Source organism: Oncorhynchus masou, chromosome 13 (genome assembly GCF_036934945.1).
Source record: "Oncorhynchus masou masou isolate Uvic2021 chromosome 13, UVic_Omas_1.1, whole genome shotgun sequence".
Taxonomy (NCBI): domain Eukaryota; kingdom Metazoa; phylum Chordata; class Actinopteri; order Salmoniformes; family Salmonidae; genus Oncorhynchus; species Oncorhynchus masou.
The window spans coordinates 73,403,574-73,418,863 of NC_088224.1; the positions used below are offsets into that span (position 1 = coordinate 73,403,574).

The 15,290-nt window shown below is 41.6% G+C and overlaps 1 protein-coding gene across 3 annotated transcripts; it reads right to left on the reverse strand.

The window, feature by feature from the left end:
* Window positions 1-49: 49 nt before the first annotated feature.
* Window positions 50-14,933, reverse strand: LOC135553032 (protein FAM118B-like). Of its 3 annotated transcripts, none has more exons than XM_064985089.1 (8): window positions 14,901-14,933; window positions 10,646-10,750; window positions 10,138-10,441; window positions 6,423-6,650; window positions 3,495-3,623; window positions 3,033-3,330; window positions 2,687-2,749; window positions 50-2,402 (listed from the first exon to the last, which is right to left on the reverse strand). In XM_064985089.1, the coding sequence occupies exons 2-8, from the start codon at window positions 10,741-10,743 to the stop codon at window positions 2,389-2,391; spliced, it is 1,134 nt and encodes a 377-aa protein (XP_064841161.1). In that variant the 5' UTR covers window positions 10,744-10,750; window positions 14,901-14,933; the 3' UTR covers window positions 50-2,388. The 3 variants fall into 3 exon arrangements, with proteins under 3 accessions (XP_064841161.1, XP_064841162.1, XP_064841160.1); XM_064985090.1 differs by having other exon boundaries at window positions 10,138-10,390; window positions 14,659-14,927; XM_064985088.1 differs by having other exon boundaries at window positions 14,659-14,927.
* Between the last annotated feature and the right edge of the window lie 357 nt (window positions 14,934-15,290).

The following is a 15,290-nucleotide window of genomic DNA, read 5'->3' on the forward strand; positions in this document are numbered from 1 at the left end:
GCAAAATGTCATCTCTTGGCAACATGGAAAAGTATTGCAACAGGAAGAGTCGAGTGGCAACTGGTGTACAGTGCATTCGGGAAGTATTCAGACTTTTCCACCCCTATTCTAAAATTGATTTAATTCACTCTCCACCCGAAAACAAAGCAAACAGGTTTTAGAAATGTTCTAATTTAAAGATGAACAGATCTTATGTGCATAACTATTCATACCCTTTACTATGAGACTCAATTGATGCATCTGGATCTTGGAGCTGTTTCTACAACTTAAAGCCCACCTGTGGTAAATCCAATTTATGGGACATGATTTGGAAAGGCACACCTGTCTAAGGTCCTAGTTGACAGTATGTCAGAGCAAATACCAATCCATGAGGTCGAAGGAATTGTCCATAGAGCTCAGACAGGATTGCAGCATTGAAGGACCCCAAGAAAACAAGTCTCCATTCTTAAATGAAAGAAGTTTGGAACCACCCAAGACTCTTCCTAGAGCAGGCCGCCCAGCCAAACTGAGCAATCGGGGGAGAAGGGCCTTGGTCAGGGAGGTGACCAAGAACTTAATGGTCACTCTGACAGAGCTGCAGAGTTCCTCTGTGGAGATGGGAGAACCTTCCAGAAGTACTCAACCAATGGTAGTGGCCAGGCAGAAGCCAGTCTTCAGTAAAAGGCACATGACAGCCTGCTTTGAGTTTGCCAAAAGGCACCTAAAGGACTGACCATGAGAAACAAGATTTTCTGGTCTGATGAAACCAAGATTGAACACTTTGGCCTGAATGCCAAGCATCACGTCTGGGGAAAACCTGGCACCATCCCTACAGTGAAGTGTGGTGGCAGCATCATGCTGTGGGGATATTTTTCAGCGGCAGGAACTGGGAGACTAGCCAGAATCGAGGGAAAATGAACAGAGGAAAGTAGAGATCATTGATGAAAACCTGCTCCAGGGTGCTCAGGACCTCAGACTGGGGGCAAAGGTTCACCTTCCAACAGGCCAATGACACCAAGACAACGTTGGAGTGACTTCGGAACAAGTCTGAGTGGCCCAGCCAGAGACCAAACCCGATCGAACATCTCTGGAGACCAGAAAATAGCTGTGCAGCGACACTCCCCATCCAACCTGACAGAGCTTGAGGATCTGCAGTGAAGAATGGGAGAAACTCCCCAAATACAGATGTACCAAGTTTGTAGTGTCATACCCAAGAAGACTCAAGGCTGTAATTGCTGCCAAAGGTTCTTCAACAAAGCACTGAGTAAAGGGTTTGAATACCTATAAGATTATTTTTTAGTTTAGCAAAATTGTCAACCTGTTTTTGCTTTGTCATTGGGTATTGTGTAAAAATAATATTTAATCCATTGTAGAAAAAAGCTGTAACAAAATGTGGAAAGAGTCAGGGGTCTGAATACTTTAGGAATGCACTGTATAATACCAAAGGTTTTATTTTTTTTAAATAGCACAAATACCTACAGATTTCACAAAACATGCAGTATTAAAAATCCAACAGCCTTAAAGGACAGTATACTATTTTTTTCAGCACATGAGTGGCCAAGTGATTGTTACTCTAAAGATGCCTCATCTAAGTCACTGCTGAACCTGCAGACAAGATTCTCAAAAACCTTTCAACATGTTACCATGCTTCACAGATTGAACTAGCTGCTTTCAAGTTAGCATGGCAAGCATTATTTTCAGAGACTACATAGTTAACATCTATTGATGCTGTATGCTTTGAGACTTGACAGTTTCATAAGAGGACCACATAGTTGATCCTAAACAGGGCAGGATGGGAAGAGCTATAGGAGGACAGGCTCATTAATGTCTGGAATAAATGGAACGGTATCAAACATATGAAAACCACGTTTGACCCAGTTCCATTCAAGCCATTACAATGAGCCATCCTCCTATAGCACATTCCACCAGCCTCCTCTGATGTGGATATGTTGTGCTACACTTTTGCCACGCCTGCTTCTCTTCAAATTCAGGGAGTCTTTAGCATAGCTAGGTCCTCAGGACTCTCCAGCCATTCATTCAGGACACGATTAATTTACAAATTATGTTGAGCTAGAATCCAAGTCAGGGACCTGTCCTTATGTCATCCCTACATCAGTCTTCCATTGCCCTTTCCATCATCTTATTCCAGATGTTAAGGTGTAGGGAAACACTTTAATTGGGTTGCCAGCTGCTTTAACAGTTTACTTTCCTGCTGGGTCTTTCCCTTTGTCATGACAACCGGTAAAGATGAAAATAAAAAAATAAGCGGGTGACTAGTATAGTAACATGGGTCTCTTCTGGCCCATATTTGCCTGGCGGAGTAGTAGTAGATCCAATGAAACCTGAGTAGAAGTAGACTGAAGGAACTGTGGATGAAAATGACTGATACTCCTGTCTGTTTTGTGCCTGTCAAGAAGGATAGTCTGGGCAGAAAGAGAAGGAGAAGAAATAAAATATGAGGGCCAACAGCTGTATATTACCACAGACTGCCATGCATTATAGGTAAGCCACTTGTGTGTAAGGGGTATGAATTCCAAGGAGGTTTTCACTAATGAAATGCCTGGATATAAGCACAATAAACAGGTATATTTCAAAAGCCTGGATATAAGCTTAATAAATAGGTACATTTCACAGGATGAAATGAAAAGTGGATTTTGGGAAATGCCTCTTGCATGCGAGCACCGACAAAGAAGCACACAATCCTAACCTTGGAGGCTTTTCTGTGAATGAAAGCCATTCTGGGTTTCCTGTTCTTCTTGGGAGGGAGATCCTATGAAAATCAATGAAATCAACAGATTAACAAATAATAGCGAGAGCAAACAAAGTAGCTGCTCATGTTTAAACAGGCTAATGTGCTACTCGGCTCACTAAAATAGAATTCCTCAGTGGCATCACCGTAAGATAAGATCCAAGCCCTAAGTAGATAATTGTTTTACGATTTACACTTCAGTAAGATACCACCAACTAATAAGTGATCCATTGTAGGAAATGGATACAGTATGATTACTAAACATACAGTGAGTGAGTAATTTCACTGAAATTGGCTTCTTTACCCCAGCCGTTAGTGACAGCGTCGCGGTTGCAGATCTCGTTGGCCAGCCGTTCAAAGTACTCAGGCAGGTCGGAATACTCATTGCCGTAAGAGATGACCTTGATGCCCTTGTCTAGCATGTTGTCCCGCAGCTTCTTGAACTCTCCCACGTCCTCACGCCGCACCAGCATGAAGTGCTCCAGGTCCGACTTGTGTTTGACTGCCTCCAGGAACAGAGCCTGGAAGGTGGTGTCGTCCACCGTGCGCCCGCAGCCCAGGAACACAAACGACTTGGTCTCATACAGTTTCTGGATCTCCCTCTGTCAAACCAATGGAGTTCAGTTTGCATTATGACACTGACAGAATTAACTTCACTACAATTAACGCAATGGGTCTTAAATTGGTTGAAAACATTTAAACGGCAACTGCTAAGCGCTGAAACATTTCCAGGGTATAATTTAGAAAGGCTGCCCGTCTCACTCACCATGACCTCCGTGTTCCTCAGTACATTCTGGTAGCCAGCAGGGTGCAGTACAATACCGCTGGGATTCGTGTAAACACCGTGAATGTGCAAAACACTCAGACTTCTCTTCCCCTGAGCCCACTCCAGGACCTGTACGGACACAAACATTTCACAGTCCGTCACACCAAATCCTGTTCTCACTGGGTAGGGAGTGACACCGCTAATGTCAGACAGGGATGTTAGTCCTGATGGAGACAGGGCATAAATACCACACCCGATGGTCAATATCGCAGGCTTAATACAGATGTGAATCATTAAATTGAGTCTCCTTAAATGTGAATCAATCAATTATTTTCAACGAGTCTACATAAATAACAATCCATGTTGGGTTCCTTCTAAGGTAAGAGTGTTTATAAATTCTGCTTAAGGAAAAATCTGTCATATTAGTTACTATTTCTGATCAAAGACCAATATAGATTAATCCATAAACCTTGACAACAGTTGGAAGTTTGAAACTTTGACCTTGCCATATACTAACTACATCCTACTTCTGTCAGAGACAAAAGACCTTCACAGGTCAATGCATTGACCACTTTCTCTGGTTTAAGGACACCATATTAGAAGGGCAACACTATTAGAAGACATGTTGGTCTTTGAATCAAATATGTTCCCTTGAATTCACCTTTAATAAGCCTTAAACAATGTTTTATGTGCAAGAGCATTCCCTGTGTTGTGAGCCTAAACCTGTGACAGTAGTATAGTTAAACTGTCATGCCCTCAATCTCATCAACTACTTCCTCTGGTGGCGTCTGAAGATCACAGGGGGCTAAAGCCTATGTTCCAATGCCCACACTTGCATACCACTTAGAATACATGCCCAATATATTGCTTATTAAATAGATATGACAATGTTAAAACATTTAATGTATAACCTGCAATTGTTTTTATCCTTTAAACATTAAGAACAAAAATCATTAAATGACGTGAATTACAACGCAGATCTGGTCCAATGCAGTTCCGGCTACCATACGGCGCACATCTTACTGCTGTCCCCAACCCACTCAGCAACAAATGGTAGTTAATGACGTTTTTAGGTTCTCTGCTGTGTGCCTCCTCCATGTTCTCAGTGGTCAGCACATGGGGCTTCATGTCCCACTTCTCATCAATGTGATGGCTCATTGCAGTGATTTATGACAGCGTGTTCATAGTTGTCCAACAATGTTGTTCATAGTTGTCCAACAATGTTGTTAATGCCAATTATGGGGCGTCTTAGAGCTCATACTTTGTACTTGCAGAACAATCATTGTACAATTTCTTCATCCAGGCTGTCACGGTTTTTCGACATGGCATCTTGTAGTCTGGTTCTAGCTATGCCATCAGGGCACTGAAGCGGAATCCTCTAGCATTGATAATGGCTGCATATCAACTGCAATCATTTCTGTAATCAGTGCTATAATCTTCTCACTCTGTCCCTTATCGCACTTCTTTGGTGTGAAGAGCCTGTCTAATGTCTGGGCCTGCGCTACTGCCAGCAACGGTTCAAATGGTACTGCCACTGTAAGCTCAATTCCACCTCACAATGCATGCATTTCACCACCTTCTCATTTAACTTCTCTAACTATTGCCATACAGGACTTCACGGTCGTCACGTCTCTGTCTCACTCTCTGATGATGATGATTGGGACCTGTTAGTGGTAGTTTTGTGATAACTCCACTGTGATTTTAATTTCGTGGGGAAATTCTTTTTCAGTTAGTGATTTTTTTCAAAACGATAAATCCCAATTTAATTGAAATGTTCACACCCAACTGCATCATAGCGAAGTGGTATGCTCGTGTGGCTTCTGCAACAGAGGCTAGATCTGCATTGCATAAATAATACACTACATGACAAACTAGGTGGACACCCCTTCAAATTAGTGGATTGTCTATTTCAGCCACACCCGCTGCTGACAGGTGCATAAAATCGAGCACACAGCTATGAAATCTCCATAAACAAACATTGGCAGTAGAATGGCCTGTACTGAAGAGCTTAGTGAAGTGTCAACTTTAAGTGCTGTTATTGTGAAGTGGAAACGTCTAGGAGCAACAACGGCTCAGCCGTTAAGTGGTAAGCCACACAAGCTCACAGAACGGGACCGCAGAGTGCTGAAGCACGTAAAAATCGTCTGTCCTCGGTTGCAACATTCACTATTGAGTTCAAACTGCCTCTGGAAGCAATGTCAGCACAAGAACTGTTAGTCAGTAGCTTCATGACATGGGTTCCCATGGCCGTGCAGCCGCACACAAACCTAGGATCACCATGCACAATGGCAAGCATAGGGTGGAGTGTTGTAAAGCTAGCCGACATTGGACTCTGGAGCAGTGAAGGGACGAATCACGCTTCACCATCTGGCAATCCGAGAGTCTGTGACGATTCTGTGCTTCCAACTTTGTGGCAACAGTTTGGGGAAGGCCCTTTCCTGTTTCAGCATGACAATGCCTCTGTCCATAAAGTGAGGTCCATACAGAAATGGTTTGTCGAGATCGGTGTGGAAGAACTTGACTGCCCTGCACAGAACCCTGAACTCAACCCCATTGAACACCTTTGGGATGAATTGGAACGCCAACTGCGAGCCAGGTCTAATCGGCCAACCCTCACTAATGCTTGTGGCTGAATGGAAGCAAGTCTCCGCAACAATGTTCCAACATCTAGTGGAAAGCGTTCTCAGAAGAGTGGAGGTTGTTATAGATACAAAGGGGGGGACCAACTCCAATGATTTTGGAATAAGATGTTCGACGAGCATACTTTTAGCCATATAGTGTATTTTCTGGTAAATCCCCAATTGACATCCATCCATTATGTGTTATTGCAGTGAAAATTATGTACACAAAATTTAGAATTTGGCCCTAAAGAGCACACAAGGCCATGACAATAGAGATCTTTCCAAAAGGAAAAGGATCCGTTTTTACCTTCTTCTCGTCGGTTAGGTCCAGAGACTCCAGCTTCGATCCCTGGTGGGCTGCGTAGATCTCCAGCAGGTTGTCAAAGTTGGTGGTGAGAACCAGCGCTCCACTCTCCATCAACTGCAGTACGGAGCGGAGAAGATGCTTCCCCGCGTTCTCCATCTTACACTCCAGATCGTCAAACACCTCATACAGGCAGTCCTTGAAGAAGGTAGACCGCACATTGCCTGTTCTCTGCAATGATCGGACAGGTGCACAATTAAGAGGTTAGTGGGTGTGTATTGATTATACAGATTATACCGCTGGTACTTAACTACTAGGAGGGAGCCCATTTTGAAAAGCATTTTCAGGTTTTTAAAAAGGTACAATAAAGCATTTATGACTGGTTGTTATAGTCTGAAATGTTTTTCCATCAGTAGCAGGGACATGTAAACAGTTGCTGTACACGGTGAGTCTAATTGCTATGGAGCAGAGAGTTAGAGGGCAGGCTGTTTGAGTAGCCATGCGATTATGGCCGTCTGTAATGGATAAATCTCATTACTCAGAGCTACGCCGAATGCACACTACCTGACAGTGGTTGTAGGAAAACAAAGGGCTGGCCCGCTATGAATAGCACTGTCAAGGTGAGCTTAGCGCACACAGCACAAGCGAGCTGCCTGGCCGACTGTTGGACTGTCCAGAGATTAGAGATCTAGTGGGCAAATTAACTAACAGGATCCCTTTTCACAGGAAGGAAGTCATTATCACCAAGAGCATGCATCTAGCTACCCACTCACCCTGCTGTTGACTTCTACACCGAATGCATTCTCCTTTTGTTTGAGGACTTATGTAATGAGCAAATAAGGTAAAGTAGTACCATGCTCCTATCCTGAGATTGATATCGCCTCGGATGAGACACTAAAGTTGAGTTGTTTTCAACTAACCTGGTCCTAAACAAGTTACAAAGTTGTAATAATTGTCCTTAGTATTTTGCCTAGGTCATTCAACGACAGCATGAAAGGATTTAGGTCACAAACATTCTGATTCTAACCTTCAGATTAGGCTCATTAACTGACATTACGGGCCAAAACACAGCACTAATCCACAGTTATTTACATTGTTTGGATTGCTCTCGTTATAGCACCAATACCATTGGGTTAAACTGCTGTGTCCCACCCGGTATTTGATCCCTTCTTGAGATGAGGGACAGAAGCCTCGGTTCTCTTCAGCTGTTCTGTGAACAAGCACCCAGTGGGCACACACTGGTTGAATGAAATTACGTTGAACCAACATGGAATAGACATTGAATTGACATCTGTGCACGGTGGGCAACAATGTGACTAAAAGACAAGGTGAAGCCATGACAAATTTCTTCTACACTCTATGAGAGTCCTCTTTTCAATGTGTTTCTTTCTCTTTACACTTTCAGCATACTAGGTAGAGGTCGGATGATTAATTAGGGCCGATTCAGTTTTCATAACAATTGGTAATCTACATTTTTGGACACTGATTATGGCCGATTACATTGCACTCCACAAGAAGACTGCGTGGCAGGCTGACTACCTGTTATGCGAGTGCAGCAAGGAGCCAAGGTAAGGTGCTAGCTAGCATTAAACTTATCTTATAAAAAACAATCTTTAATCATAATCACTAGTTAACCTAGTAATATCATCAACCATGTGTAGTTATCTAACTTGTCCTGCGTTGCATATAATCGATGTGGTGCCTGTTAATTTATCATTGAATCACAGCCTACTTCGCCAAACGCATTCGCAAAAAACAAGCGCATTCGCAAAAAAAGCACTGTCATTGCACCAATGTTTACCTAACCATAAACATCAATGCCTTTCTTAAAATCAATACATATTTTTAAACCTGCATATTTAGTTAATATTGCCTGCTAACATGAATTTCTATTAACTAGGGAAATTGTGTCACTTCTCTTGCGTTCTGTGCAAGCAGAGTCAGTGTATATGCAGCAGTTTGGGCCGCCTGGCTCGTTGCGAACTGTGTGAAGACCATTTCTTCCTAACAAAGACCATAATTAATTTGCCAGAATTGTACATAACTATGAAATAACATTGAAGGTTGTGCAATGTAACAGCAATATTTAGACTTAGGGATGCCACCCGTTAGATAAAATACATAACGGTTCTGTATTTCACTGAAAGAATAAAAGTTTTGTTTTAGCATATTAGCATATTAATGACCTAATGCTCGTATTTCTGTGTGTTGTTATATTATAATTAAGTCTATGATATGATAAAGGCAGTCTGACTGAGCGGTGGTAGGCAGCAGCAGGCTCGTAAGCATTCATTCAAACAGCACTTTCCTGCATTTGCCAGCAGCTCTTCTCTGTGCTTCAAGCATTGCGCTGTTTATGACTTCAAGCCTATCAATTCCCGAGATTAGGCTGGCAATACTAAAGTACCTATTAGAACATCCAATAGTCAAAGGTATATGAAATACAAATAGTATAGAGACATAGTCCTATAATAACTACAACCTAAAACTTCTTACCTTGGAATATTGAACACTCATGTTAAAAAGGAACCACCAGCCCTCATATATTCTGAGCAAGGACCTTAAACGTTAGCTTTTTTACTTTCTTCTCCAACACTTTGTTTTTGCATTATATAAAACAACCATTTATTTGAGACTAAATTGATTTTATTGATGTATTATATTAAGTAAAAATAAGTGTCATAAGAATCATATATATATATATTTTTTTTTAGATAAATCAGCCGATTAATCGGTATCGTTTTTTTTGGGTCCCTTTTGGTATCGGATTCGGCGTTGAAAAATCATAATTATCGACCTCTAATACTAGGTTCTAAAAAAACGCGAGATTCAGGCTACTTCATATCGTAAGTGCCATACATCTATAATTCGCTATTCAATAGTTTTATGTTCCGCTACAATTGCGTGCCCCGTTCTGATAAGATGCTGTACACGTACAGAGGCCTGTGGCGCTCCACCACCTGTTAAGAACAGAAAAATATTTGCCACAGGGTCCATGGCGGTGTAATCACCTGATCTGCATGATTGTGAACCTGGAATAAAAGCGATGGATAAACCCACACTGGGCAGTTGGTTCCTTTTGTGACAACAGGTGGGCTGCTAAAACAAAGCATGTTTAAGCAATCTGAAAGGTGCGATGAGACATGACCAACACTGAAGGCAGATGGTATTAAGAACCGGTTATGGTTTGACCCGACCTGGTATGAAGGAGATACGGGCCGGTACCGAAATCTAAAAATATTTCCCCTTGAATTTCTCTGTAATTTAGTCACGGTCCACTGATTCGTTGACTTATTGAGAGAAATCAATGGGAGGTTATTCACTGGGGGGATTTCTTCATCTAGCGAATCAAATAACAGGCCTTAAAAGTCCTGTTTAAATTAACCTGAGTGCCAGAACTGGTTGAGTCAACTTGTGTGGCTTTGAAAACAAGGAATTGCATGATGACGTGTTGTAGTAATCCATCAGTGCTGTACTTAAGGTTAGGGCATCACCTTTTACACATAACACAGGTTGAAAAACCTGAATCAAACATTTTAGAATTTAGATAAAAATATTGAACTATGCTGACTCCTTGCCACTGTCATTCCCACTATGATTACAAATCCCAATAAAGGAAAGTCTACAATGAAAGTCACTGGTGTGTCTCAACCAGCTGGAGACAGTGCGGTGTCTACATCTGGCTATATGTGTGTGCACAGGAGCGGGGAAGCCTTACCGGAGAGAGCTTCTGGATGAGGTCATGAGCCACGTGGACTAGGTTCTTGTCCTCCTGCAGGCTCTTCTGAAAACGCCTACTCTCCTCTTCCTCGAGGAGGTCAAAGTCGTTGGCTGCGTCCAACAAGGCCTGGATCAAACCCTTCCAGGAGCGCAACGCGGGGACCTGAGGGGCCACAGCTGAACTCACCCCTGTACCAATAACTAGGACCAGCTCGGGCGCCCGCTTGGTCTTCAGGCTGGGCAGCAGTTTCCTTTGGGGCAGGCAGAGATTGAGTGATGGTTCCATTGATGGTTCCCAAATCCTTAGACAACATGAAGGTTAAACAAATCATGGCAAGTTTACTTGGCTGCTGTTCGAGCTCAAACCTAGGCTGAAAATGTAAAGAATGGGTTTAAAAACAGAAACTAAGAGAAAAAGTTCCTGACCAGTCTGATATTGATAATGCATTGGCATATAAAGAGGAACAGAGTACTAAATGTAGGCTAGTCATATCAGTTTTTGATACCTGGGTCTTTTGGTGTTGGAGTCAACATCCTGAGTATCAGCATGAGCTGGTCGCTTCTCGGTTTTCACAGTCACAACAGAGGCCACCACAGAGGCCATTCAGCTCCTGTAAGACAACCATGAGATTGAATATACAGTTGAAGTTAGAAGTTTACATATACCTTTGCCAAATACATTTAAACTCAGTTTCACAATTCCTGACATTTTATCCTAGTAAAAATTCCCTGTCTTAGGATCGCCACTTTATTTTAAGAATGTGAAATGTCAGAATAATAGTAGAGTGATTTATTTCAGCTTTTATTTATTTCATCACATTCCCAGTGGGTCAGAAGTTTACATGCACTCAATTAGTATTTGGTAGCTTTGACTTTAAATTGTTTAACTTGGGTCAAACATTTTGGGTTGCCTTCCACAAGCGTCCCACAATAAGTTGGGTGAATTTTGGCCCATTCCTCCTGACAGAGCTTGTGTAACTGAGTCAGGTTTGTAGGCCTCCTTGCTCGCACAAGCCTTTTCAGTTCTGTCCACATATTTTCTATTGGATTGAGGTCAGGGCTATGTGATGGCCACTCCAATACCTTGACTTTGTTGTTCTTAAGCCATTTTGCCACAACTCTGGAAGTATGCTTGGGGTCATTGTCCATTTGGAAGACCCATTTGCGACCAAGCTTTAACTTCTTGACTGATGTCTGGAGATGTTGCTTCAATATTTCCACATCATTTTCCTTCCTCATGATGCCATTATTTTGTGAAGTGCACCAGTCCCTCCTTCAGCAAAGCACCCCACAACATGATGCTGCCACCCCCGTGCTTCACGGTTGGGATGGCGTTCTTCGGCTTTTGTACCTGTTCCTCCAGCATCTTCACAAGGTCCTTTACTGTTGTTCTGGGATGGATTTGCATTTTTCGCACCAAAGTACGTTCATCTCTAGGGGAAAGAAAGCGTCTCTTTCCTGAGCGGTATGACAACTGCCTGGTCCCATCGTGTTTATACTTGCGTACTATTGTTTGTACAGATGAACATGGTACCTTCAGGTGTTTGGAAATTTCTCCCAAGGATGATCCAGACTAGGGGAGGTCTCCAATTTTATTTTCTGAGGTCTTGGCTGATTTCTTTTGATTTTCCCCATAATGTCAAGCAAATAGGCACTGTGTTTGAAGGTAGGCCTTGAAATACATCCACAGGTACACCTCCAATTGACTCAAATTAGCCTATCAGAAGCTTCTAATGCCATGACATTTTCTGGAATTTTCTAAACTGTTTAAAGGCACAGTCAACTTAGTGTATGTAAATATCTGACCCACTGGAATTGTGATAGTGAATTTTAAAGTGAAATAATATGTCTGTCAAAAATTGTTGGAGATATTACTAGTGTCATGCACAAAATAGATGTCCTAACCGACTAGCCAAAGCGATAGTTTGTTATAATAAATTTGTGGAGTGGTTGAAAAACGAGTTTTAATGACAATAAATGCAAAAAATACCCCTTCTGGTATTTCGGCGTGTTGCCTGCTATCAGATAATAGCTACTCATGATTTCGCCAAAAAGCATTTTACAAATCTGACTCATTGGCTAGATTCACAACGAGTGTATCTTTAATTGAGTACCCTGTATGTGAATTTTAATGAACGTTTGAGTGTTAACGAGTGCTATTAGCATTTGGTGTAGCGCATTTGCATTTATTGTTGGCAAGGTGCGTCGGGTTGCCTAGAGAGGTTAATGGAAATTGTTAGAGACACACTATGTGGAAATCGCTTCGCCATTTGCTGGTTGCTAAAATTCACATAGTTCGCCTAATTTTAGTTTGTGACAAAACAAGCAAGTACAGTGTAGAGAATCATTGTACCATGTAAACCGCTGAACCACCGCTGTGAAATATACTTTCAGGAACCGTTTGAAGCTGGTGTACAAAACCAAGAGTAAAAGACGCAAAATCAAAACTTCAGAACAGGAAGCATAGAAATAGAGCACATAGAACATATTACTACTGCTTCTTAACCCCTTTTCACATTACCCATAAGCACTCTGTTACATTGCAAAGGATGTCATGCATTTCAATGGAGACGTCCACAGTGGAGTGAAAACGCAACGCCACCTTGCGGTTGAAGGTTCCGTGGATACTTAGATTAAGTTTTTACTTTGCCTTGTCTTCAGTCCAGCTAGAGTCCGTCGGAGAACAGGAAGTTACAAAAAGATGAAAATGTGGTTTTCGGTGATGACTTTATAGCTAGCAATTTCTAAACAATTACACATTTCTATAAATAAGTACTAGTTTAATAGTAATGTTAAATAATACACTTTGGCTGTCAAGCCAATTATATTATGACTGTTGCTTCCGATTTAAGTTTGATGGTAATGATATTTGTTTATTATTATAATTGTTAGGTGGAGGTTGCTAGCTACAACGGTATCTTCAACCTAGCCTAGCTTTTAGCTGCTCTGCAGTGCAAGCAAGCTTGACTTGCATTAGTTGAGGTAAACTTAACTAAACAAAACATGTTCTATTATCACCTGTAACAATAGATTAATCCTTGAATGAAAAGGTAATATCTCCTAAAATAAATATGCTCTCTGAAGAGAGACAGGCTCTCCTCAATATTGTGTTACAAACACTACACTCACAGATAGAACTATGGGACAGATATTTCACCGGAAGCATCCACTTGGCTTTTTCACTCACTGCCAAATATGGTAGTGAGTGAAAAAGAAGATGAAACGAGATAATTTTCAGAATGTCGGCCAAAATCTCTCATCGATTCAACATTTGATCTCAATGTTATGTTATATTCCCAAAACTAAAATATGTTACAGAGTGGACTACATTTTGTAAACGTTATTCTTTGCCAGTTTTTAAAAATGGCGTTGTTTAGAAGGGGTGCAAAAGCAAACAGAGTTATTGCACACTTTACAGAGTAGGCGTTCCCTAACCGGAATATGTGAATAAATGCTTGAACTTGCCAATAGGACGTCGCTAGCTCATGCTTGGCTCTGCCCACCTCCATGCTAGTTCTGCCCACTATGACTAATTTGTTCCCACTTGAAACAATGGGCTGTGGTCCATATTGGTTTAATTACACACATCTTTTGGGGCTCTCGAGTGGAGCAGCGGTCTAAGTCACTGCATCTCAGTGCTAGTGGCGTCACTACAGACCCTGGTTCCATTCCAGGCTGAATCACAACCGGTTGTGATTGGGAGTCCCGTAGGGCGGCACACAATTGGCCCAGTGTTGCTGGGTTAGGCCGCCATGTAAATAAGAATATGTTCTTTAACGGATTTGCCTAGTTAAGTTAAAAAACTTTAAAAAAACTTGTCTGACCAGTACGTCAAGAAAATGACGTATGGCGTAATGAAAAACGTCACGACGTGAATTGATTCTAGATCTATTACTTAGTTTAATTTTTATGTGAATTTAATCGGGTCGCCCAAAAAGTTACATATGCAGCATTAAATGTAGTGCTCAAATTGTGCATAGAGTTCTATGGTTGGTTAAACTTTGAAATCTGTGTTTTGTTTGGTATAGCTGCATTTTATAGTAAAACATCTGAGTCTCAGCGTAATCGGTAGCTGGCTAAAGTCGTGCTTGAGGCTTATTTATTGTATCATTATTGCAATAATAGTCTTGGTGCTAAATAAGAATGATCATGTCCTCCGTCTGGAGACATTTCCTGACAAACTTCAACTAAGGAAACATGTGTTTTTTTGACGTGTACATTTATGAAAGCAACATTTTAATAAAAAAATGGACAACAATAAGCAAAAGTTAGCTGACTGTACAGTACACTGTATACTTCTTTGTCTTTATCGTTACTGGCCAACTAACGTTAGATAGCTAGCTAGTTACTAGCGAAGCAAGTGAAGTGCGCTGCCAGGAAGAACTGGCTAACATTACGTTAGCTAACCAGCAGGTAAAAGCTCAATGTACAGTAGGCTATCTAGAATTACGTTAAAGTTGAGCTAGCTGTGAAATAAAACACATTTGCAGGTTAAATTCACACAGGTATTTACACTTACCCTGATAACTCCCAACAAGTTGCTTTTTTTGGGTCGAGTTAACGTTAAGTTAGCTGGCATGCAACTGCGAGTTAAATATCAGTCTACCGACATATCCTGCTTTAAAAGCCGGTATTTGCAATTGTTGTACTTGACATGGCGTAGTCTGAGTGCCTTTGCCTGCTAGATATTATTATTAGCAAATATATTTAGCTATAAACATTTCTGTCGACTTCCTCTGTGTGCACAACCTGTCGACTCACATGCTGCTGGAGGTCTGTGTGTGTCGTGATGAGTTGGACAAGGGATGTGCTTGGTGCGCGGCTACCACAGATAGGACAATGGGACAGATATTTCACCGGATGTATAAATGTGAAGCTTCTGGTTGGCAGTTCCACTAATTGCCAAATATGGTAGTGGGAGGAAGCCCACTGGCCGGCAGTGGGAGAGGATGGAACGAGATGGATTTTGACCTGACGTTCTGCACATCGATGCTACGTTTGATTTCAATACAGTTTCTGTTCCCTAAACTAGAATATGGTATGAACAGAATGGACAGTTTTTTACTTTACCCTTTGCAGAAGTTTGACAAAAACCGCGTTGTTTAGGAGAACAAACGTGAATTAAATTATTGCACACGCGCACTTCAAAGA

Excerpts from the sequence above, each read along its gene's own strand:
- LOC135553032 (XM_064985089.1), bottom strand. The coding sequence starts at position 10,743 with ATGGCCTCTGTGGTGGCCTCTGTTGTGACTGTGAAAACCGAGAAGCGA. Across the intron at positions 10,442-10,645 it reads TCCAACACCAAAAGACCCAG|GATTTGGGAACCATCAATGG; the intron begins GTATCAAAAACT and ends ATGTTGTCTAAG. Across the intron at positions 3,624-6,422 it reads ACCTAACCGACGAGAAGAAG|GTCCTGGAGTGGGCTCAGGG; the intron begins GTAAAAACGGAT and ends GTGTCCGTACAG.